The sequence below is a fragment of the Macrobrachium rosenbergii genome, chromosome 27 (genome assembly GCF_040412425.1).
Source record: "Macrobrachium rosenbergii isolate ZJJX-2024 chromosome 27, ASM4041242v1, whole genome shotgun sequence".
Classification (NCBI taxonomy): domain Eukaryota; kingdom Metazoa; phylum Arthropoda; class Malacostraca; order Decapoda; family Palaemonidae; genus Macrobrachium; species Macrobrachium rosenbergii.
Window position 1 is genome coordinate 21,865,475 of NC_089767.1, and position 25,462 is coordinate 21,890,936.

At 34.9% G+C, this 25,462-nt stretch overlaps 2 protein-coding genes across 2 annotated transcripts in view; one reads left to right on the forward strand and one right to left on the reverse strand.

Moving 5' to 3' along the window:
• Positions 1 to 25,462, reverse strand: part of LOC136853477 (uncharacterized) — an 82,286-nt gene that overhangs the window by 53,298 nt on the left and 3,526 nt on the right. Inside the window, exon 2 of the mRNA XM_067129085.1 lies at positions 17,320 to 17,484. Coding sequence (XP_066985186.1) covers positions 17,320 to 17,471 — 152 coding nt within the window. The 5' untranslated portion in view covers positions 17,472 to 17,484. The remainder of the gene's footprint in view (positions 1 to 17,319; positions 17,485 to 25,462) is intronic.
• On the forward strand, positions 3,513 to 9,446 carry LOC136853262 (ionotropic receptor 93a-like). The gene is made up of 6 exons (XM_067128631.1): positions 3,513 to 4,099; positions 6,396 to 6,604; positions 6,742 to 6,922; positions 7,386 to 7,485; positions 8,010 to 8,139; positions 9,233 to 9,446. Exons 1-6 carry the CDS (start codon positions 3,904 to 3,906, stop codon positions 9,338 to 9,340), a joined length of 924 nt encoding a protein of 307 aa, XP_066984732.1. The 5' UTR covers positions 3,513 to 3,903; the 3' UTR covers positions 9,341 to 9,446.

Here is a 25,462-nt window from a genome sequence, read left to right on the forward strand (position 1 = left end):
AAGGAATTTAAATGTGACTTAAGGGTTTTGGGCAATGCGGTGATTCTTCATCAGTTAACGATTTTATATCTTATCATGGTTATATAAGTTTTTTACCAGTAGCATTAGCTACAAGAGATCTTTCGGAAACGTTGATGCCATTCTGATAAACCAGTTCCAATATACTTTTAGGAATATAAAATTTCGGGAAAAGGCCTTCCAAATTTCCAAAAAATGACCTTTTTTCTACCTTGAAAATTCTAAGTTGCTGGACACAAGGAACTCTCTTGAGGCAGGAGCACTATAACTCAACTCCAGGCGTGCTGGAAAACATACAAAGGCATAAAGACAGAGTGTGTGTGTGTGTGTGTGTGTGTGTGTGTGTGTGTGTGTGTGTGTGTGTGCGCGCGCGCGCGAGCGCGAGCGCTTTGCTTAACCGAAGGGTACTTTTCCTTGTTTTCTTCTCATTTGGATAGAGGACGAGGGGAGAAGGGCACTGCAGTTATATGTTAAATTTATCTCAAGTCTAGGTTCCCAAGGTGATAAGTATAGTATGAACAATGACGAAATAAAAAAACATCTGAAAATAACCAGTGCAATAAAATATTATTTCTATTGCAAATGGAAGTGAAAATTAGTTAAAACATAATCTAATTAATAAAAAGCACAAGAGGTTTATGTGAATAAAGATGGTGAGTTAGAACCGATTTTCGAAGTTTCTCAAAAATTATTCGCTAAGAAAAGGAAACTTAAGTTTTAGTTCAAAACATATGGTGGTATTTTTATTATTTTCTAGGTAAATTATGTGAAATTTTACGATTTAGTATTTAATAAGATAGCAGTAAAAAGATCGAGCTTACTGCTTACGCATCCCAAGGGGTATTTAGGAATGAATTCCATTTTTTAGTCGATCAGTCATTTGTAATTAAATCATAAGGTAAAGAATCCACCAAACGGAAACAAACTACTTTAGAAAACAATGAGCAATTGGAACGTAATCGATGTCTTTGGAAAGCAATGCGTACTTTCTTTTTGATAAAAAAAAAATGAAATATTATTATTAATCAATGCACGCTTAACGCTCCATTATAACCATATGAAATGAATGACAAAAACTCACGCATTCTCCACCAATCTAGTTACACCGATCCGCCAAGTATCCCTACTTGGTTGTAGCAAGTGACGACAGTGGATTCATATCATCTATTCTGGAATCCTTTTTTGGCGATAACGTCTTAGTCTGGTCGACGAGACTCCTTGTGGTCACAAGGCTTTCCATATTCCATTTCAATCCCATAAGGGAAGTGCTTTCCAAAATCAACTGTATGATCCTTACGCATGAAACCAAGGCTGGCATTAAAGGGTGAGTGGTTCTATGTTTTTTTACAAGTATATTTGAATCTGTATACATACATATATTATTATAAAATTCACGTTAGAAGGTGAGTGAAAACCGGGACTTTGAACAAGTACTTTCGTAGCTTATTCTATATTTTCAAGTTCACATACATACATTATATATATATATATATATATATATATATATATATATATATATATATATATATAAATATATATATATATATATATATATATATATATATATATATAAATATAATATTTATATAATGTCAATCTTTGGAGATGAAGATGCATGCATCCTCTTTTTTCCAGTTCCATTTCCCCGACTGTTCAGTACAGAATTGCCTTTCTTTAGAGTTTTGAAAAATGAGGCATGTCGTTTGAAAATTATACTCAAGACAAACTACAGTATAGACAAGAAATAATAAACTGTAATCTGTTACCTAATGATAAAGCAATACCAGTCCAGGGTTCTGTAACGTTTTACGAATAAGAATGAAAACATTTAAAAGTTTATCTCCAAAAGGATATCTAACAAAATGAAATATAATTGTTTCATGTTACATGTTCATGCACGCCTGATGAATTCGTGCTTCATCATAAATTTCACCACTTTCTAATGTACTCTTTTCTTAAACTAATGTTATTTTTTCCTCCTTAGGTGTAGAGTATTCTTTTATATACCTTACAGCCGTCGTGTGCTAGAACTGGCTAACTGGGCCCAACACAAAGATGTGAAATATAAGACAAAATATCCCATGTTTCCGGAAAAGTTTGACAGGTAAATCATCAATTTCTCAGTTTCGGGATCTTATTAATAGTTCTTTCGTCTTGTCTTTTTTCACTTGAAAAAGGTCTAATGACCAAAGTAAACTTTTATACTTAGTATGCTCATATTTTTCTAGCGTTTCAGTCTATGTACTTACTTATTTTTCTGCGTAAAGTTCGTTCTTAGAAATGTCTTCCTTGAATTTGACTTTAAATGGCAATGGTGTATTTTATCAGTGGTAAAATTTTTTTGGCGATATTTATTCATTTCTTAAGCAGCATATAAAACTGATTAATGTCTACGACGTTTCAAGTCTCAAACTTTTGTATAATAGTAGAAACTAGACGTTTTTCTCTCAGGGAAAGCCCGAGTAGGTCTAAATGGCGTTCAGTAAAACTCTGTCAGTTAGCTTTTCATTTTTTTTTTATTTTTAGCTGTGTTTTGTACGTCTACCTGAAAGGCTGATTAAATACCACTAACTGAAATGAGTATTTAAATGTTTAATTTTTCTTTAGAACCTCAAAAGTTAGGCAATAACGTTTCATATATTACCTTTCTTTAACAGAAAAAATGTGCTAATATATTAGCTATCTCATTCTGGTTAATAATAATAATAATAATAATAATAATAATAATAATAATAATAATAATAATAATAATAATAATAATAATCCAGTGACCCTATATCCAACTATCTATCGAACTGTTAACATTTTTTCAGATTAGCAGATGGCGCCCACATGAAACTGACAGCAGAGATATATCCCCCTCTTATCATGAGAAAAGCAAAGTACATCAGTGATGGCAGTCGAGATCCCACCAAAATTCTTAGTGGGCCGCTTATCGAAGTCCTGAAGATTTTGGCCAATTCAGTCAACTTCACGTGAGTTCTAGATAGGCCTAAAGATGTTATAATTATATCCAGCTGAATGGAAAGGCTTCAGAGATGCGATTGGTTATATATTTGCCTAGAATTGGGACTAAGTTAGTTTGACTTTAATTTTTTTATGAACTGTTGTTATTTCCTGTTGAAATACAGGAGGACTTGTAAACTAGAGCCTTTACCTCTTTCACAAATTTCACTAGATATAAGTTTATTTGATCTATCTACTAAATTAATTTTGCTTTAATCTGATATTTATCACATCATATTATATTATTTATTATATTAAAATTAGTCCTATTACATGAATATTTTCAGTTATTAGCATCGATGACAAAGTCTACTTCTCAACAAATTATGTACTTTCACCCTGACCCATTTAAGTTATCAATTTATTAATTCTCAGTTACGGTAAGTAAAGAGGAGTTGTCTTGCCAACTACTAATTTTACTAATTGATAGTACAACAAGAATGGTCATACTAGGCCTAGTCAAATTATGATAAAAAAAAAAACATTCGGATTCATGAGTCTGCCTCCATGCTTTGATTCTCAGATGCAGCTGGAATCGTCCGACAGATGTCGCCTTCGGTTACCAGTTTCCCAATGGTTCCTGGGGAGGAATGGTTGGCATGGTTGCCAGGAAGGTAAGAATGAAATATATTTCTCTCTCTCTCTCTCTTTCTCTGCATTGTACATATACGCAGAACAATTTAAATTTATACTCATTCAGTCATTTTCGTATTGGTGCATAACTCATACAATCATTTGTCTAAAAAGGGCAGTTTTGTTGTTTGTAAAATTTGTCTTCGACAGGACGTCGACTTTTCCTTCCTAATATTCACTGTGTTGTACACAAGAGCGCAAGTTGTCGACTATTCGATCCCAGTGACTTTCACCTACGCGAGGTTTATGGCCAGAAAAGGAAAAACCGAAATCGATCCTTGGGGTTTTGTGCTCCCATTTACGTCATATGTTTGGCTTTATTACTTCTTATCAACAATAGTGGTGCTCTTTGTGGCTTTCATGATGTCCCTCATTCTTCCATCCGAAGACCACCGACGGAACTATTCGGTGTCCAGTTACGTGAGGGTGCTGTTACTCCAAGGTAAGTTTGCTGGTTTATACACATCAAGAGTCTTTTCCCCTCAGAAAGGTTGGGGCCATAAGATGATACCTCTCCGGTTTTCAGAGAGTATTTGGGAGGAGGTTGCTAGCCTGTGTTCTGCCTCAAACGTGCTAAAGTTGCTTAATGTAAAAAAAAAATGCAGAATTCACTGCTACTTTCTTACTTTAACTGCTGAATTTAGGATGAACTACCTGAGCAGTAAAACTGAATATGAGCTCATTATATATATCTATCAGCTATTCTTCAACACCTGTTCTTTCTTCACCAAACTTATATTTTATGCACCTTCTAATTATCTATCGTCCTCCATTCATTTTCTCCAAGCCGTCAGTTAAAGACTGAAAAAGGCAACAACATGTTATGCCTTTAGAGTACCTATGGTCACCTTTATTCCCTTTTTCTTATGTGAAAAATTGATTATTTTACTTATCTCTCATCAGCTGCTGGTACCCCTTAATTCTACGACGATAATTTCCACGTGCATTCTCGATTTTTGCATTATCCCCTTCCATATCATTCAGATCCGCAACTTTTCAGGTCTTTAGATTCAGTCACTCTTCAAAACATCCATTTGAATGACACAAGAAAGCATTCTCTTTAAACAGCTCTTCTTCATTTGCATCTTCCATTTGTCATTAACCTTACATTTGCTTCGCTCCGGTAAAGATTTTTTCCATATACTGTAATACAGTGTCAAATTAACCGTTAAATTGTATTTTCGAGTGACTCATTTGAAAGTCTGTGGCTGTTGAAACTTCTTTTCATTAACGAAATTATAGTTACTTAGAGCGAAGTATCTTTTACATACTTTTGGTTTCCATACTAAACTGACATGTCAGGAGAGTTCGATATACCTGTTGAAATAAAATACCGCCGAAGAGCGAAAGCTTCCTTGAAAAAGAACTCGGTACTAACTTTTAATTTGTTTATAACAAAACTACTGTATGCAGCACATTAAAATGGGAGCAGTGTCAAATCAAGCAGTTTGTACGGGACATCATGAAAAAGCATGCAATAAAAAATATTTAAAATTAACGACTTCACAAAACTCCGTAGATTTTCTTTAGTATTTTGTCATCAAAATCGATTCAGTTTTTCATAATACTGTACAAAAAAATAATTTTCCAGGTCAACGAGTGCTGCAACAATATCCACTTCTAGGTGTTGAGTCAAGAATTTCTCTGAGTAACATTATAAAGATATACAATATATATGCATAGGATCTAGGACAATTCGCCGTAAGGCATTTCGCTGTAGGGCGGTTGGCCGTATGACATTTTGCCGTAATGAGTATTTAAAAGCAGAAAGGTCGTCTAACAATTATTTAAAAACAACAAACTTATCTTGAAAATTCAAAAGCAAAAAGCTTATTTTGAGAGGTTACCTCGACCGTTTACATTATTTACATTATTTTTCTTTAAAAGCTGAAACTTAAACCCTTACGATACTTTACACTATTAAAAGCAGCAGAGGTTGTGATAAGCTCGTAGACGACTCCAACTTTATTTATAGGCAAGAAAGAAAATATGGAGGCAAGGTCTGTTGGAAGTGCGTTGATACAAACTGTAAAGCAAGTGTTCATACAATGCTGAATAGTGAAGTGATTTCTATTTGTAAAATTGTAAGTGAGCAGACACATCCATTGAATCCAGCTAAACGCATTACATTGGGGGGGAGAAAGGCAAGGGAGCTCGCAGAAGCAGAGTTCCTCCTACTTTTCCTATCGGTCTTTGGAACATGCATGAAAGAACCTTAATCAGCTGGCTAACACCAACAATGGGATAGGTTTCCATAATGCGCTGCAATTTATGGAAATTTATCAATCTCCTGAGAAATGAAGAATATCTTTCTAAAAAGAAGGTAATCGATGCAACAAGAGGAGAAACACCAACCAACAAAAATACAAAGATGTTTATAGGCGCATACTAAGCATTGTCAGAGGTTACGATTTAAATCCAAAACAACATTATTTGCGTGCAATTGCAATGAACTTACATGATTACTAGCTTTTTAGTTTTTTACCTCAACTTTTTAAATAAATAAAGTGTATAACCTTCATTATTTTTTTATTTTATTTTTTATCATTCTCTTCTTATGTTTTACGGCAAAATGTCCTTGCGGCGAAATATCCGTACGGCGAATTGTCTTACGGCGAATAGTCCTACGGCCAATTTGTTTACGGCAAATTGTCCGGTCACCATATGCATATGAATGTACGTTTTTAGGGTACGAAGACATACATACAAACTTGATAATGAATAAATCTTTTGCAAAGCCTATCGACAGTCGGTGGACCACTGGTCAAGCAGCATTTTGGCAGCAACCTGGATGATAGCAGTTCTGATTGTGATGGCAAGCTATGTGGGGAATCTGAGGTCGATCTTAACAGTACGTTACGTTCCTCAACCATACCAGACAATCAAATCTGTGATGAGCGACCCTTCCGTCAAGATAATAACGGAGACTGGAGGATATTACCATCAGGTTGTTGACATAAACTTTTAGTAGTTTTGATTCTCTCTCTTGTTTTTCTCATCATGCTGAAAATGGCAACTAACATCCTTGTTGTAAAATACGCGAATAGGAAAACCCCGTAGGCTAAAAATACTATTTCCTTTTAGAGCATCAAGTCGGGATTCTTCAAAGAACTAACGGATGCTGGGAAAGAAAGTATGGTGTCCTACGTGGAGTTCACCGACTTCGAAAATGTCGTCGACAATGAGATATCCCAGGGAGGTTACGTGTTGATGAACGATGATTTACCGAGCAAAATGCTCATCGACCATCACTTTTCAGTGACAGGTTTGCTTTACTTCCAGATGAGTTCTGTGAGGTTGTTGCACCTGATGATATACGTACTTCTGTAAGTACATCAATTCTCAATCATTCTGTCACAGTATTTCAGAATGTTATAAGAAAATGATCATATTTCTAACGTGGCTCGAAAGGGGAGGATGAGGATGCACGAAACGAGGCACAAAATAACTTTATCATTACGAAGATTTGGCAACGTCCCCAATTAAGTCTCACAGGAAAATAACACTGGAAATTTGAATGTGAAAACCAACTGTTAACTATCTTCAAATTTAAGAAATTTCTTCTACCATTGTATGCAATAATTCATCTTCGTCGTTATGTCCACAAATGGCATAGTGATTTTATGAGGAATATCGTTTCTTTTATCAAACAACTAATGCGCCTTTTACAGATTTCTATTTGGATGATATCTTATATTCGTTTTAACATTTTGTAAATATCTTTTCAGGAACTTGCTTATTCTATTTGTCGAAAGAGTTCTTCTTCCCCCAAATTAGCGCCATGATCGCACCTAAATACAGTCCTTTAATTCCGGTGTTCAATAAAAGGTATGTATACTAACTAAATTTTTCCCTTCGACCTTTTAATTGCTCTCCTCACATCTCCAGCAGTTATTCCCACAGTTACTCTCAATCTTCAATTAATTCTTCTATCATTTAGGTTCAACCATTATTTCATGAATCTCTCGATTTGCATCGCTTATGCTTAAAAGCTCCCTTAATTAACATTTCTGCAATTACTATCCTCGAGCACAAGTATAAAGTACCACTTTATACAGTCTCTTGCATACCTATAAGTGAATTTTCTTCTGTGATGTAATTGTACCATAGCAAACCAATTCTTCTTCACAAAGCATATAATTTCATCATACCACCACCTTGAAGTATTTAGATACACGCAGACACACACACACACATATATATATATATATATATATACATATACTATATATATATATATATATATATATATATATATATATATATATATATATATATATATATATATATATATATAAAAGTTATGCTGGTATGCGATTTCTTTACAGTGACTTTATTGTTTCTTTTGCCAGGCTTATAATGATTATTGAGAGCGGTTTGTACGACCGCTGGGTTAGGAGGGAATACGTCAATTCATCGTCATGTGAAAGGACCCCGACCAGGATTCTTGTCGATTCAACGTTGTCCCTCTTCAGTATATGGGTAATTATCTCATCGTAATATATTTGAGGCAACATCTTCGTATCGGTATAGAGTATATTTGTATGTGAAATTATGCCCATAAATTTACATGCACGGACTGCAGTTATCGCGTCTAATGACACGTGTACTTATGTTTTTATGAATTTGCGTTTTCTTTGCATGTTTACTAAGGCAAGTATGGCTTCTCTTGTCACACATTAAGTCTTTATTATAACAGGACTGTTTCCAGAAAAGACAATGATCACTGGCGCGTTTATACTTTAACTATTGAGTCACAGATGAACCCCTTGTCCGCAGAACCTCCACCTACATTCATGTCTTCATATAGCTACAAAGACGCCTTGTCAGCAGATTACTGCGTCCCTAGATGCTTTTCACGCCAGTCAACTAGCGCTTGCAAGGTGCTCTGTTTATCAACCCTTCCCACAAAACTTACACAAACTCCTTAAAGTAACAGGGTAATAGAGGTGAATGGCACTGTATAGGTAAGGCGTTTAATGTGGTGATTGTGAATCCTCTGTGAAGGCAAATGAAGTGGAAGTACTCTGCATGGGCGTTCATTTATGATTCAGCACTTAAGGTATGAATTTGGCAGTTATTCTTCAGTTGACTTTTCCATGGAGCCACATCTAGCGATTTAAAATGGCTTTACGAGTATGTCTAAAACATACGTATGGGTTCTTGCAGTCCTGTAATTTAGACGCTTGCTTCAAAAAGGGGATCCCGGGTTCAACTTACGAGGGAGCCAGAACTCTTTATCATGGTATATTAAACGCCATTTGTGCCTATGTTCACCAAAGCAGTGGCTTTTGTACTTGGTGTTTCATTGACTCTGGGGAGTTACATGGGGTCAACAACCTCATTCAAAAGAAGAAATGACTAAGAAACAGGAGCCACACGCTCTAAATAGGATAGGGTACATCTTTAGTATATATATATATATATATATATATATATATATATATATATATATATATATATATATATATATATATATATATATATATATGTATATATATATATGTGTGTGTGTGTGTGCATGTATTGGTCTGCTCTACACATTTCTTTAATATTCAGTATATTCTTGTTACAGGGGACGTTCATGATCTTAGTTGGTGGCTCCATCCTGGGAATTATAATCTTTGCTTGGGAGATAGGGAGTACTAGATTATTCCTTCTCTATGCCGATGGCTCACAATGATCATGCGTGTCTTTTATTTAATAAGATTCGTTCACGTATTACTACTGTTTTTACTTTGATTCCATTGTACAGCAGTGTATTCCTTAATGAGAAACCTTATGCATTTGGTTATCGTTTTATTATCCTAAAATATTATGATTTCTGTTTTATGGACATATTTGATCCTTTTTCCAAATTTGTTACAAATGCACCGGCGACAACGTATGGAATTTTTATTGAGAAAGTAAGACACGACAGAGGAAGAACCATGTGACTTCAGACAAGAAAGAAGGAGTGTGGATCAAGATTTTTCTTATGAAAAGATATTTGAGAAATTTGGAAGCAAAGGCCATACAGGGCCAAAAAAGCAACCTACGATAAAACTAATAGAGAGGCCATGTAGACAGTGTTGGGCATGCAGGATGTAGATGATAAATTATTGACAGCGATAACAAGTTTCTATGACAGAAGTGAGGTATGATTTACAATTTGTTATTAAAATGGGGCTGAGACAAGAATGTGATCTGTCTTAGTGTCTGAGTGCTATTTTATGAAGGAGTGATAGGAGCTGTAAGAAAAAAGACAGCAGAGGTAATTGGAAAGTTTTTAAATGAGACAAGACGTGGGGCTTGAGAGGGGAAAAGCTGATATTTGCAGACGGTACAGTTCTGAACGGTGATAGTAAAGAGAAGCTGTAAGTACTGCTAACATGAGCTGAAAATGTTGAAAAGAGAAGAAAGTTTGGCATAAATATCAGCAGAACAAGGTTATGAAGGTAAGTGGGAAACAGAAAGCTGGAGCAATGGTTGTTAATAAGGATGTTGGATACAGCAGATCTGCATGGATACTTTGGAGTAATTATATCGAATGATGGTAGAACAGAGAAGAGGCGTCAAAGAACAGGCGAAGAAAGGAAGGCAGGAGAGTGTTCGGAACATACGGAGGATACTATAGTGACTACGGAAGGAAAGGTTGGGATGTATGAGGGAATCGTTTATTAAGAATGAAAAAATGATTGATGTTATACAAATGTATATGTCTTAGTATATGTGGAATAAGAAGAGCTGAAACGATGTGAAATATGGATGTAGAGAGAAGTGGTAAAAAGTGAAAGGATGAAACTGGCGCCAGGTCCCGCGAGTTCTGGTCATAGGGTGCGTTGTCTGAAGTAGCGGGCGGCTAAATTGTTATCCCAGGGGCGTACCTTGCCGTTCTCCTGACGGTGGTAGGGAAAAGGAGACGTTTCTTGGGTAATGTTCAGCAAGATGAGTCATTCCGCTCCCAGTCACCAGGAGGGGTCCCCCTCCTCCCAAGCTTTGACAACCAGTCAAAAATGGCCAAAATTTTTGTAAGCCCGATCGCGGTTATAAAGATGGCATAGATGTACACTTGTCTTCAATCACCTATAGAAAATGGTAGAAAGCTCTACCGAAACGTCAAGGAATAAATGAACTTTGGACAGCTGCTGTATAATTTACCTGCTGTTGCGAATAAACTCGTTCGAGAGATTGAGAAACTACACTAAAGGCTAAACGGTATCCAGACGGCCATTCTACTCAGTAAAAATAATAATGATTATGTTATATTTGCCAGTCCGCCCTCTTTCACAACAATAATGTCTTTATGAATCCTAAGATACTCGTTACTATGATTAAAAAGAATTATAACAGTAAGCAATGGCGAATTGTATATAGCCACCAAGGAAAAGGAAAAATTTATTCTAGGAGATAAAGTCGGAAATCAGGAAAATCGACGGAGTTATCAAGCCGCATTTCACTTACTTGCGACTCTCTCTCTCTCTCTCTCTCTCTCTCTCTCTCTCTCTCTCTCTCTCTCTCTCTCTCTCTCTCAAAGCAAAAAAGGTTTTAATAATGATACCATTTCATATAAAACTGTCTGTCTGTCAAAGAATGATGATAACACAAACACAAGCATACAAAATGTTTCTGATGAAATTTATATCTAAATGTCACGTGAAAGAAAAAAATTTAGTTAATAAATACGGGGAGTCCCCGGAAATACCGGACATTTCTGGAACATCAAACGGCAAACCCACATAGTTCCCTTTTTGTAAGCGGGAAATTTACTGCTCTACCCTTGCCTGTATCATGAAATCGTTGCCACGTCAGAACCTTCTAATTCCAAACTGTTGTTTATTAAAACATATCTCGTCTTTGTGTATGTGTACAATCATAAAGTCTTAAATGCTTCATAAACTATATTCTAATAAATGCTCTAAATTGCTAATTCACCGGAATGGGGAAGGTTTTAAATGTGTAAAGAACGCATTCTTATCCAAGTGGTCTCGAGTGCTAAAAAAAACTTTTTACATTTTTGACGCAATTAAAACTATAAAATCTAATTTCCTTCTTTAATGCCTTTCATCAAATTGCATATCTTTGCAATAAACAGAGAAGCAGTTTTGGAAAACACTTTGTAAGTAAGATGTCACTGAAGCGAAATGCATCAAAATTATGCAGACTTTGAACTTGCAATAACCTTGTTATCATCGAAATTAAAAAGTAATTTTTAAATGGAAGTCCAGCCAAGGGCGTTTATCATACATTAACTTTACTCTGGTGCAAGAAAAGTATTTGTACGCAAACAGGATAAAAGGATTTATAGCAACCAATAATAATCGTATTGAATTAAATCGTATACTCACCAATGCAAAAGCCTATAATTCTTCTTATTGTCTTGCTTTTCTGTAGCCAGCGCTCATTCCCATCCACTTTCAGAACTAAATCCAAAACCTTTAGCAACATTTGCATCAGAATATTAAAAAGAGTAAATACTGTAATTTAAAGACGAATTACACCACGTCTCGAAGGTACAGAAACAAGAGGCAAAATGAAAGGGTAAGGAGACAGCGTAGGCGTGGTCTAAAGATGCTGTGCTGACTGTTTTGCTTCCGAGATTTACAAACACACACACACACACACACACACACACACACACACGCACACATACACACACATGGGTCAGTCTTAAAGTCCAATGGAAATATTTCATTGTGGCGGTTTTATATTTTACTTGCAGCCGACGTTGAGTGAAGAAAGTTTGAATTTGTTGGAGAAAGTGTAAAAAAAAACAAATTGTCGGGGTGGAGCATTGCTTTCATTTGCTTCTGACCGTCTTAAATCTTTCTTTTAGATATAATAATCATTTGATACGTGTTGGGGGGGGGCGGGGGCAATCTCCACAACACCTATCACTTAAGTACTGCGTTGCTTTTCTCATTAAACTGGTTAATTTAAAAGACGATAAAGAATAAAGGCCTATATTATTATGGAAACTGGAAATTCTTCATGATTAACTAGAATAATTGTGTGTGTGTATATACATAATGTTCCTTCCTCATTGTGGTTAGTAGGATACCAAAAACACCCTCTCCTTTCAGTTATGTTTTGTTTAATTGACTGAATTACCTGCGAAACATTTATTGTTGTTGAGATATCTCTAGTATTATATTTATTGCCTTGCGATGGGTACTGGGCCTCAACATTCTTATGTTTATATGATAACTGATTTTACTATTACATACAAATGAGGTGTATGTATATACATATATACGCATACATACACACACCTTTGTATATATGTATTTGCATATGTATATATACACACAATATATATATACATACATATATATATATATGTATATATTTATATATATATATATATGACAATTTGTTCTAAAGAAATGTGCTATGCAAATAAATGGTCTTTGATTCATTCCATGAGAATACATATTCATGAATAATAATAATAATAATAATAATAATAATAATAATAATAATAATAATAATAATGTAATTGGCAATAGGTATTTATCATATACTACCAGTTTTGTTGGTGCGCCGCTTAATTATTATAATACGTCTGTCTATAGTTAGGTAAGGCTTACTTTCTCATTGTTAATCCTCCTGCAGTTGTTGTGGGTGGTAATGCATAGCTTTACAGTTTCAATAAATCTATGAAGATATGTTCTGAATGATAACTGTAACAATGATCCTTTAAATTTGCTCTTTAGCATTACTGCCATTAAATGAAAGGAAAGCTGCCTGTGCGAAACACCCACAGGAGCTTTTGAGGGAAAAGTATTTTTGAGAGATTAATCGAATATTTCATTTTGATCAATGTAAAGACCTACTCAGAAAATTACTCCTAATAGGAACTCTGCGTCGCCACCAATAAACTCAGCACCAGGAATTACTGGTTTATGATCTAATGAAAATTTATGATATATATAACATATAGTACCACTCGTCATATAAACGTTTCGCTCGCATGTCATGAACTGATAAATTTATATCTGTAACTTAGAAAGAGAACATCAAATGTAATATAAGCAAAAAATACCTAATAGGACGCAAAGGTTGCTTTCAGTAAATAAATGAAAAGATTATTCACCAAAGTATTGTTTTTGCCAAGCAATTTTGCTTGACCTTTCCTTTAGAACCAATCAGAAAATGGCCAGGCCCCTCTACTTTCCGCGTCGAAAAACACTAGATTCACATCGTTGTGACTGCTGATTCGGTTCCATTCTTCCTCGTTCTCTTGGGAAGGACACAAGCAACTCCAGCTCCCGAATTTTCAGACAATTCAAGTGGAATCACTTCTCGTGAGTTTCTCTTTAGTGATTCTTCTTTGTGATATATCTTCAGGAAATTTGGGTATCATTCCTTTGGTTAAGTCGTACACTTGTGATATGTAAAAGATTCACTGAGAATTTTTGAAATAGCAGACTTCTTCCCCTTCTTTCCTCGAAGCTTTCCGTTTTGAGGAAATTATTCATAAAATGTCGACAAGCTGAAATGTAAAAAATACTTTTGGTTTCCACTCTTTAGTTATTACTCATAAAAAAAGTAATGTGGCATCAATATTTGTTTTGTAAGTAAAGAGATAATAAGAAATATGGCGTTTATCAACTTATTGAATGTCTTTGCTTCCAAATATATAATGTTCAGTCGCTGGAGGATTTTTTTGAGGCAGATAATCTCCATTGAAATTTTTTATTAACTATGATCTTGCATGAAAATTTTAGTTAACAGCAAATCAAAAAAGTTCAGTGTCGGCAAATTCCCAATGAAGTTTGTTTTATGGCGCAAGAAGCTGACTTTAGAAATAACATTTAACTTATATAATTATGTCTAAACCAGAAGATCTGGCTTTATTTGTGTGTGTCTTTGTTAACCATTTGCTCACTACGTTGAGCGTACTAAGATGAACTGTCAATTTAGCAGCGACAGTTATCGTAAACAAAACGTGACTTTTTTTTCGTAAGTTATCGATGATACAGACTGGCACGTTTTTGCTCCCCACCGAATTGTGCAACAGACTTGGACGTATCATAATAATAATAGAGTTGTAAACGATATAGCTTTGGATTTTTTCTTTTTGTACGTTAGTATGTTAGTGGGTGAGCATTCCTAGCTGCTTATACTTCCCAAATGCAATGTGTGTGTGTGTTTGTGTTCGGGTAAAGTTAATGATCAAATAGAGATTATCAGCTGTAAAAGTAAAACAACTTCGACTACGTAAAAAAGGATTACTTTCTTATTCATTTACTAGGGACTGCATCCCACTTTAAATCAATTCAGTTTGCTAAGAACTGAGGTAAACTGAGGTCTTTGATTATTGTGCTCATTTAGGTAGAAAGAGGTATTACAGTTTTTACGACCATAGCTAATGCAATGTCTCATACGAACTGGAGAATTCAGGTTTTGAGGTGTCACATTTTCATAGAAGCTTTCATCTTCACAAGTATTCCACACCGTGAAAAACTGTCACTTAGATTTACTGCACTAGCGCAGTAGGTTTGTTTTGTTGGCTGAAATCATTCAGTGCTACAAAACTAGACTGATGGAGTTTCAAATACCCAGTAATCCTTCCTTGCAAGAAGGAAGTTTTCACATTAAACTATTTTGGCAGCGAGGCTACACTCATTGTTTTCCTAAACTTTAGCCTGTTGAAAATATTAAATTTTGAAATAATTTGGCGCATTTACAGCAAAATATGCTTTTTGAACCTTAGGCTACGATATATTTTGAGTCCAGAGAATTCTGTCATTATGTTCACCTCTGAAAAGGAACAGTTTTTCCACTAACTTCTATTATTAATATGAAACCTTCATTGAAACATTTGTCTTACACACCTGAGATTTGAATAAAATATTTCAGAAAAGTGATTGGTAACTCATTTGAATACGCAAAAACAGATTAAAAGCAAATGATATATGAATATACATATGGCTGGCTTTCTCGTTGTTTTATGAGTCTGTTTCTGTTGACAGTCTCCTGTATCATGCAGGGATATGAAGGCGAGTGACGCTAAACACGCAAGAACACGTTACGAGGATCGAGTGGCCATAATATGGTTATGGTTGACCGGGACTTCCATTACGGCCATAGCTAAGCTCATAGGGAAAAGCAAAGCCACTGTTTACAGATGGATCCAGCGATGGAATGAAGAGGGCACATTGCAGACCAAGTCGAGGGCCTTGTTTACCCAACTGCCCTGTCAGAGAGCTCCAGTGATGCTTCCCTGTTATGGCAGGAACTGTTTCATATCAGGGCGAGAGCATTTCTACTTCGGCGATGAGAATAAGAATCTGACAAGCTTACCATCTATCCACAGAGAAGGAAGCTCGCTCTTGTTATATGAAAAATATAACCATGCCATTTGTGAGGATGTCATTAAGCGTGGGGGCCTGTTTCCAGCAGCTGGTCAGGGTCAAGTGCCGACAGGCCTCTTTGGCGTCTGAGAGGTTTAGTTATAATTCTTTTCCCTCTATGAATAAATTCTCCATAGATTTTTCATTATGAGGTTCCCATTGCCACCGTTGCAATATAGAAAATGTGCAATTACTTATGAAACTTCAGTGATAAAGACAAGTTATATTAATTTCCAATTTCTCAAAGAAGTTAACGGCTTTTTTTCTCTTCTGTCAATTAATTAGGTAGTCCAAGTACAGATATTTAAGTAACATAATTGATATATCAAAGCCTGGACGTAAAAGAAAAAACTAAAAAATTAAGAAATGTCTCAAAATGCGTTTCTGTTGTCAACTATAATTATAGCGACTCAAATTCTGTTCAAATCCCATCAGAAAATGTAGTAATTGCTTATTGTAATTAACACATTTCTCAAGACAGAACTGTCATTTTGTTTTATTTGACATAGTTGCAACTTAGTTTCATTGTCAACGCTGATAAATAAAATCAAACAGCTATTAATGATATATTATTTTTCCTTAGAGTGGAAGACGATTATCAACATTGCAGCATCTGTGTATTCTAAAATCTTTAGGGACAGACGGATTAACGATTCAATGGAGTGAAATTGATAGAGAAATGCGTTTCTAGACTTTTTGGGTCTTGTCGTCAAGTAGGTGATGGTTTTTGTGACTGTTTTCATCTCAGTTGCCGCATTTCGAAGTTATTTGTGGCTCCGAGTTTATTGTAGGTGTCCCATTTGGGTGAGGCTTATTCGTTCTTCATTGGAGGGGTTGGTAGAGCTCTCGGCTAGCATGCTGTTGGCCCAGTGTTCGACTCTCCGACCGGCCAATGAAGAATTAGAGGAATTTATTTCTGGTGATCCACAATAAGTTGTGGGTCCCGTTGCTAGGTAGCCAGTTGGTTCTTAGCCACGTAAAATAAGTCTGATCCTTCGGGCCAGCCCTAGGAGAGCTGTTAATCAGCTCAGTGGTCTGGTTAAGCTAAGACATACTTAACTTTTTTTTCAAAAGATTCTTTAGGATGAGTGTGCACAACAGTAAAACATGTCGCAGACACCATCGCAGATATATATGCGACACACTTGAAACTTTTATGTGACACTAGGGGATAAGCATTGGCCATTGCTGATACAAATCAATTAACATGCTTAAAACATTGCTTCAAATCTCACTGTAACAGACACCAAAGTCTACACTACATGATTCTATCCTTGACATGTGTGAAGAAAGATGACTTACCTCTTGCGGCGGCTTTACCTACCGTGCCTTGTGCTGTTGAACAAAAACGAAACGAAGGCGAAGAATTCGGGTGGCCCAAGTCCTTGCCGGTGATTCAAGGAAACGGTGGAGGTCTGTGTAAGTGACTTGACGATACTGGTTTGTAGGTTGTCTAAACCCATGTAATGTCTTCATGGGTGTTTAACACCTGTAATGGCAAAGTGATGCGAGAAGTCAGAGAAATTACGTTAGGTGAGGAGCAAAGTAAATTTTGTGAAAAGAACATAGGTCAAGAATGGATTGTGGAATGGCTGGAGTTTGCAATAACAAATTATGGAAAATTCATGCCATATTAAAAAACTATGGTAAATTTTTTACTGATATCTGGATATATGATTTTGCTTATTACCAAGTGGGTACTTGCGTTGATGCCTATATGCTTTATTACTGTTTAATTATAAAACGCTAAGGATACTTCTTATATAAAGGTGAACAATACAAGATCTCTGAATATGACTTACAATACAAGGCCAGCGGATATAAGAAAGGAACCCAGGTAATTAAGGAGGCATTCTCTTCATGAAGATTTGATAGAGTAATGCTAAGTTAGCTTAAGCTTGAAAAGTAGGAATTACCATTAAAGACAGACGAAGTTCATTGACCTAATCGTAGATTAACCTAACTTTCGAATAATGCCAATTTTCTCTCCCTCTCTCTCAAAAAAAAAAAAAAAAAGACAGAGAGAAAAAAAAACTAATCTTTACTGAAAAGTAAGGAGTGGATTTAGATTCAGTTCCGACCTGCTATCATCAGGTCTTCGTGATGAGTCATGTTTCTTGCTGCGCTTATTTTTCCAAGAAGCGAGTCTGGCGACGTGCCGACCGATGGCGTTAATGTGCTAAAAACAGACACAGGACTAACGCAAAGGAATTCAAATATGCCAGGACGTAGGACGTGTTTCTGAAGGTAAAACAGTGCTAATATATATATATATATATATATATATATATATATATATATATATATATATATATATATATATATATATATATATATATATATATATATATATATATATGTGTGTATGTGTGTATGTATGTATGTATGTATGTATGTATGTATGTATGTATGTATGTATATATATATATATATATATATATATATATATATATATATATATATATATGTGTGTGTGTGTGTGTGTGTGTGTGTGTGTGTGTGTTTGTGAAAATTTTTAATGATTTCTAAGTGCATTTTCTGGTTAAGTGACAAGTAGTTCTAATATGGTTCTAATGATTTGCCTTTCCTATTTACCGAACATTTACTTATAATTCCGTTTTCAAGACAAAAATAAGTGCAACGTATTCACTTCTAATTTAAGCATTCCGTATTCCAGGCACAAGTGTAATGAATCTACCTTTTGTACTGGCGATGATGCAGCTACTTTTTCACTGTAGTAGTGGCAATCTTCTTCCATCAAGTAAGTTATTGGCACCGACTGTATCTACTACTACTTTGGCTATTACTTTTGAGGCCGTGTTCATCATAAGAGTAAAGCAATGTTTGCTGTGACTTGAAAATGAAATATAATTCTTGTTTATCCGAAAGGTATGATATGCTGATTTCGAATTAGAAATAATTGCTTCTGGCAACTTTTATCAGGTAATCGAAAACTTCTAACGGAAGACTTTCAAACATTTTGGCGTGGCATTTCAATGAAATAAAATATTTTGTTTATGTATTAGACACTTGTACCTTATGACTGTTCTCAGAAAAGTTAGACTTGCTCACCGCCGCTCAAGAAATGACCTTTGCCCTGCTGGAAGATACTTTGGAGCCTTACAGCTCCCTGGTTGTCGTGACGGACGGCGAGGCTTCATCAGCAACCGCTTTGCAAGTAATTCTTTGGTATAATAAGTCTGTGGTATAATAAGTTGGTGTAGTAGCTTGGATTTGCTTTGTTGTCTAGAATGTACTGCCAAGTTAGCCGTCATCAGCTAAAAAGTCGCACTATCAGTGTTTTTATACTAGAAAATTTAATTCATCTTGAATTGCAGTTGCCCTACTTTTGGCAAATGTTACAAATTAAGATCTCTGTATGTGAGAGTCCTGAATTTTCTACAGTAATTCATCAAGTCTTTGATAATTCAATGCACTTGTACCCAACCTTTTTCTCTGGACCAAAGTCATGCCTGTTCAGACCACGCACGCTTAATTGCGGGGGATGTGGTGTACTAATACAAGAGTTTTGATACCTGTAATTTAATTTCAAAATTTGCAGTAAACTCGGTACTGTGCGAAGTACGATGCTAAAGAAAGGAAAATAATATGATCTGATTTTATTCTAGAATTTATTGCGGCAATATCGGTTAGTGTAAGGTCTATTGACCAAAAGTTTGTTTAAAGGAAGCGTGTGTGTTAGGATTTTGTGATTACTTCATCATAAAAATAAATCTGGGAGAACTCTCCACATTATCAGTAGTATTTAACATTACATCCAAATCACTCAATCAGTATTAGATACTTTTGATACATCAGATTGAAAACTGAACAAGTACGATATTTTTCTTAGGCGACCCTAATAAAAACGCATAGCGACCCCAGATTTGAAAATCACTTAATGACAAACCTATCCAAACTATTCATTATTTTTTCTCCTCTGCAGATTTCTCAGAGATTTTGGGAGACGAATATGGTTTTCTTTGAAGTACAGACTATGAATGACTTCAATAAGACGCACTTTGAAATCACTCAGTATATAAATCTTCTTCAGGAGGTAAGGGGTATAATCATCAGCTTTAGAATTTTACAAAGGCAGATTCCGGCTCCTTTTACATTGCTAAGGATTTCAAGAGACTAAGAAATTGATTAGGTTATGGGACATCCCATTTGGTTTTTAATAAGTGTCTAAGTGCTTAAAGAAGACATGTTTATGCACCATGATTTATCATTTCCTGTAATATCGTATGGGTTCTATAATTTTCAGTTTTGATTTAAGGTTATTTGATACGAAAAATTCACTGAATAAACCTATGTCAGCATAAGTGACTTTATTGTGCATTTAGTAAATCATAATTGATGAACTTTGATTTTGCTTACAGATCAAGAAATCAACGAAGGACCTGACCTTTTTGGTGATGAGTGATAATGTCGCCTTCCTAACCGAAGTTGTTCAGAATTTGTACGAAAACCTGATCTTTACGTTATCAAGCCGCTTGTTGGTCGTGACCCAGGTTTCCCTTGTGAACTTCAACCATTTGAAAAAAATTTTCTCTTTGATAAATGGGCTGATCGCTGTCGCCGAGAATTTGCCAGCTCCTTTACCTTTAAGGTGGTAATTTTTGATGAAGAGTTATTAATACTTCGAAAAAGACCAGGCTTTTAACACCAGAAACGATTTCGTAATAATAGGGTAGGCTTTGCCTAAATTATACACTTCTAAATGTTTCCATATTTCTAACTATTTCAGTTCGTCTTACAACCCGTTACTTAAAAAAAATCATTGTCAATTAACCTCTCGCTTTTTCTCTCTCTTTCACTACATGAAAAGGAGGGTTGGTTACACAATCCTTTCATACATTTCTACTCTTTCTTCATACACATTCCAAGTCTCTTCCTTTGCTTAACCAATTCTGAGACATTTCTCCTCTCATTCTACCGTTATCTTTGATACAGTATTTACTACCTAGTACCTATACAAATTAACCGCTTCAAAGCTTCCATCCTCTATATGAATACTGACATCTTCTTGGTTTCCATTTACCCTTTTAACTTGACTTTTGCTGAGATTTGCTCCTAACTTTTCCCTCTTAACAACTCTTTCAAAATCTTTTACTAGTTTTTACACTTTCTCTTTACTGTCCCCAAACATTACAGTATCATGCAATATCAATAATCCTAACAACACTCAGTACACACTTGCTCGTAGAATCATTCTTACTCCCTTTATAACTCTTGCTGTTATTCACTCTTGCTTTTATTTCATGCTATCTTTTTTTTCTCCCTCTCTTTTTGGATATCATATCTTTTCTCCTGCATACCTTTATACGATCGTGTTGCCTCTCATTCAATTGCTCATCCGACAATCTATTTTTTTCCTTCTCTACGCTTACCATTCTTAACCTTCTTGTCTTTCCATACAAACTAAACACTCGTTGTTGAAACTATTACCCTATACTACCACTTGACTCACTCCTTACATACTCCTTCCACTTTCGTGTCTTTGTTTCATTTCTCCCTGTATAATTCCCAGACTTCTCTCTGACTTAATTCCATCGACTTGATTATATCTGCAACCGAAAACACATTAAGTAATGACCAGATATACTTCCGGCTTCTCGGCTCCTCCTAATTATACCCACTAACCTACTCTTGCATCTAACATGCTCTTTTCGTCACAATATCCTCTTTCCCAGTTACACTTATGAATGTTCTTTTCATGCGTAAGACTGAGAGCGGCAGCAAAAGAATGAAGGCGAAAGACTGTTTTTCGGAGTCATGATCTGTCCCTAAGAGGATGATTGTTTTATGTGATTTAAATGCAAAGGCAGATGACAGAGGAAAAGATGGTTTTGGTACGTGTTGACTTCCCGGCGTAAATGGGTGTGGAGTGAATCTTTTGGAAACATCTTTGGAAAGCAATTTGATTTTTCGATAAATAAAGCATTTACATACTCAATACACACACATTATATATATATATATATATATATATATATATATATATATATATATATATATATATATATATATATATATATATATATATATATATATATATATATAAATATATATATATATATATATATATATATATATATATATATATATATATAAATATTATATATACATATATACACACACACACACACATATATATATATATATATATATATATATATATATATATATATATATATATATATATATATATGTATGTATATAATATCGGGTAGGTGAAGGAATGAGTTGGGGGCCTTCTGGTCTACAACAACTTTGTTAGGACTGGAGTTACTAGCAGCCACATACCCTGTCCCATGTGGGTTCAAGGATTTAGATGCTGGTTGTCTCTGGCACTGAATCAAATACTGCCCAGACATAATCTGCCTAATTTCGCTGATCGGACTAGTGATGTGGCGAACAATTTTCTGCCATTGGTTCTCTTATACATACATACATACATACATACATATATATATATATATATATATATATATATATATATATATATATATATATATATATATATATATATATATATATATATATATATATATATATATATATATATATATATATATATATATATATATATATATGAGTGTGTTGTGTCTGCATACAGCATATGCGTGTGTGTGGTTGCATTTCAACATACGCAATTTTTCCTGTTAACATGGGTGGCTCCCAAACTCCCAGTTGTCAGCAAAGTTTTTTGGGCTGAGTTTGCCAGCTTCATGTCCCTCATATACATACATACATACATACATACATACACACACACACACACACACATATATATATATATATATATGTATGTGTGTATATATATATATATATATATATATATATATATATATATATATATATATATATATATATAAACATGTGTGTGTGTGTGTGAAACTGCGTTTATACTATGCTGGCGAAATGACAAAATATATTTTCCAGGGCCCGTGTCTATACATATTATCCATACAGTCAACGGAGCGTTCAAATTGCCCTTTGGACCCCGGGGAAAGGACTCACTTCTGGTTACCAGACACTTTTTCCAGATAAGTTTAGGAGGTATGAAGTATTGTGAGAGTTGCTTTTACTCCCGTTAAGAGATTCACAGTATTCCTTATAACAGGTTATGAATAAATTATCAGTTTTGCCTTACTCTTTGTGAGGTAATATAACAAATAATTTTTGGGGGTATTATTTAGTTAGTATAGGCCGATCAAGAGTGGGTGGAAAATGCTAAAGTTTCTTCGTGTTGGTTATTATAAACAGGCCACTTAACTGGTTTGCATATTTTCATTTATTTCAAATAGAAAGTGCACGTTTATACCATAACTGGAATGAGGACTTTGACGACTATTTATATTATTTATGTAATGATATGTTAGGTCACATTTTGACCATGAAACTGATTTTAACATGTTTTTGCAGTCTGAAAGGTGCCAAATTATCAGTGGCCGTGATCAGCTTCATACCACACAGCATTCTTAGAGAAATACCCATCGGGAACGGTACACGAAAGGCAATATACATTGCAGGTCCACTGAAGCAAGTACTCCAAATGCTCTCATCCAAGATGAATTTCACGTAAGTGCGTGAACTAGATGAACAGGTTTCACTGACATCAAATGTCTACGGTCCATTCCAATATGTTACATCAGGGCTGGGAAAGTTTGGCCCAACGGCCTTATACAAATAGATATCACTGATCACTGAGAAATTCCTACCAGGTTCCTCAGCTAGAATTAAAATGAAAATGACTTTGAGATAAAAATGTATACTGTCATTCATTTCATTTTCTATATATTTTTCTTGTAATTATCATTGTATAATTATTTTTCTGAGTTAAAAAAAATAAACTTTTATTGACGGGGCGGGGTGGGTTAGAAAGAAGCATCTGTTGCATTTTAGATATAATTTACAAATGTTATTTTTTTTCAGTCGAGAAGATTAAAAAAGAAAATGAATGGAATTCGTGACTCACTGAGTATTGCGTAGATTCATCTCTCCCTCTCTCATCTCTCTCTCTCTCTCTCTCTCTCTCACTCCAAATCCCTCCTACGTTTTTCATTTTTATTTTGGGATCCCGTGCAGCTTTTGAAACGTATAACTTACGGAATTCCTGTTGTTCGTTCATCCATTCTTTATTTTTGTTCTTTGCATTTAAATTAATTTTCACTTTATGAATTTATTCATTTGGGGTTCAGCCATCGCTAGAGAGCTGAGTGAAATATTTGAACATAAAAAAGTTGGCTGATTTTCAGTTTGGTAATTTTGTGAGGCTCGCGAATGATACTGTGCATTTATGTGAAGCTTGATAGGAAAAAGGTTCAGCCAAATAAAATTATGTATGATGAATGCAACTCCCCTAACAATGATCCGAAAATTTGCCTTTGCGGATTGATGCAAGTAACAAAAACTACTAATAAAATCTGCAATTCCAGATCTTTTGAGTTGATGTAACAGCACGCTCGGTGGTATGCAAGAGTTTAAAAATCCAGGTATGAATTGACTAGCTGAGCATTTATACTTAAAGGCTGTTGAGCAGAGAAACTCCGAAAGAGTAATGCACTGACTTGTTATGTTATTTCAGATACAACCTCATTAGTGATCATTCGTACGGGGTACAGCTTCCCAATGGATCATGGGATGGATTGGTTGGTTTGGTGATAAGAAAAGTATGTTTGAAATATTTTTGCTAAAATGTTTGTTGAAGTAAGTTGTCATACACGCACACACTTATATCCACACACGCACGCACACACATATATATTTATATTTACATACACACACACACACACACATATATATATATATATATATATATATATATATATATATATATGTATATATATATATATATATATATATATATATATATATATATATATATATATATATATATATATATATATATATATATATATTTATTTATTTATATTTATATTCCATCACCGTCACTTCCAAAGCCTGGTGATGCAAATAGCATCTGTGAATTTCTGACGCTCATGTCTTTTTTATGCTTTCACTTCCACTAATATCCACTCATCTCCAGGCTCCCGCCTCATCCAAGTAGGTCTGGGTCTTCCAGTTCGTTTGGTGACCTACGGAGTCCAGGAATTTCTGTAACATCCCTTTTGGCATCATTTAACTCCTAACATTCTTCATAAAGGTTTATTTTCAAATCTACAAAATCATTATCATACCATGATTCAAGTCCGTATAGCAAAACAGACCATATTAGACAATTTAATATCCTACTTTCGTATGTAAATTCAGTTTATGATTTCCAAATGCCATTCGGCGTGTTTAACGGGAATGAAATACTGACGCAAGACCTTCATAATATTGGTCAGAGAAGCTGTCAAACACCTTGTCATAATAAATAAAATCCACCAAAAGGAGATTTTTATATTCCATAAAAGATTTAAATCTTGTCAATAGTCATTGTTTGGTCAGTGCTCTCC

Excerpts from the sequence above, each read along its gene's own strand:
- LOC136853262 (XM_067128631.1), top strand. The coding sequence starts at position 3,904 with ATGGCCAGAAAAGGAAAAACCGAAATCGATCCTTGGGGTTTTGTGCTC. Across the intron at positions 7,486-8,009 it reads ATTCCGGTGTTCAATAAAAG|GCTTATAATGATTATTGAGA; the intron begins GTATGTATACTA and ends TTCTTTTGCCAG. Across the intron at positions 8,140-9,232 it reads TGTCCCTCTTCAGTATATGG|GGGACGTTCATGATCTTAGT; the intron begins GTAATTATCTCA and ends TTCTTGTTACAG.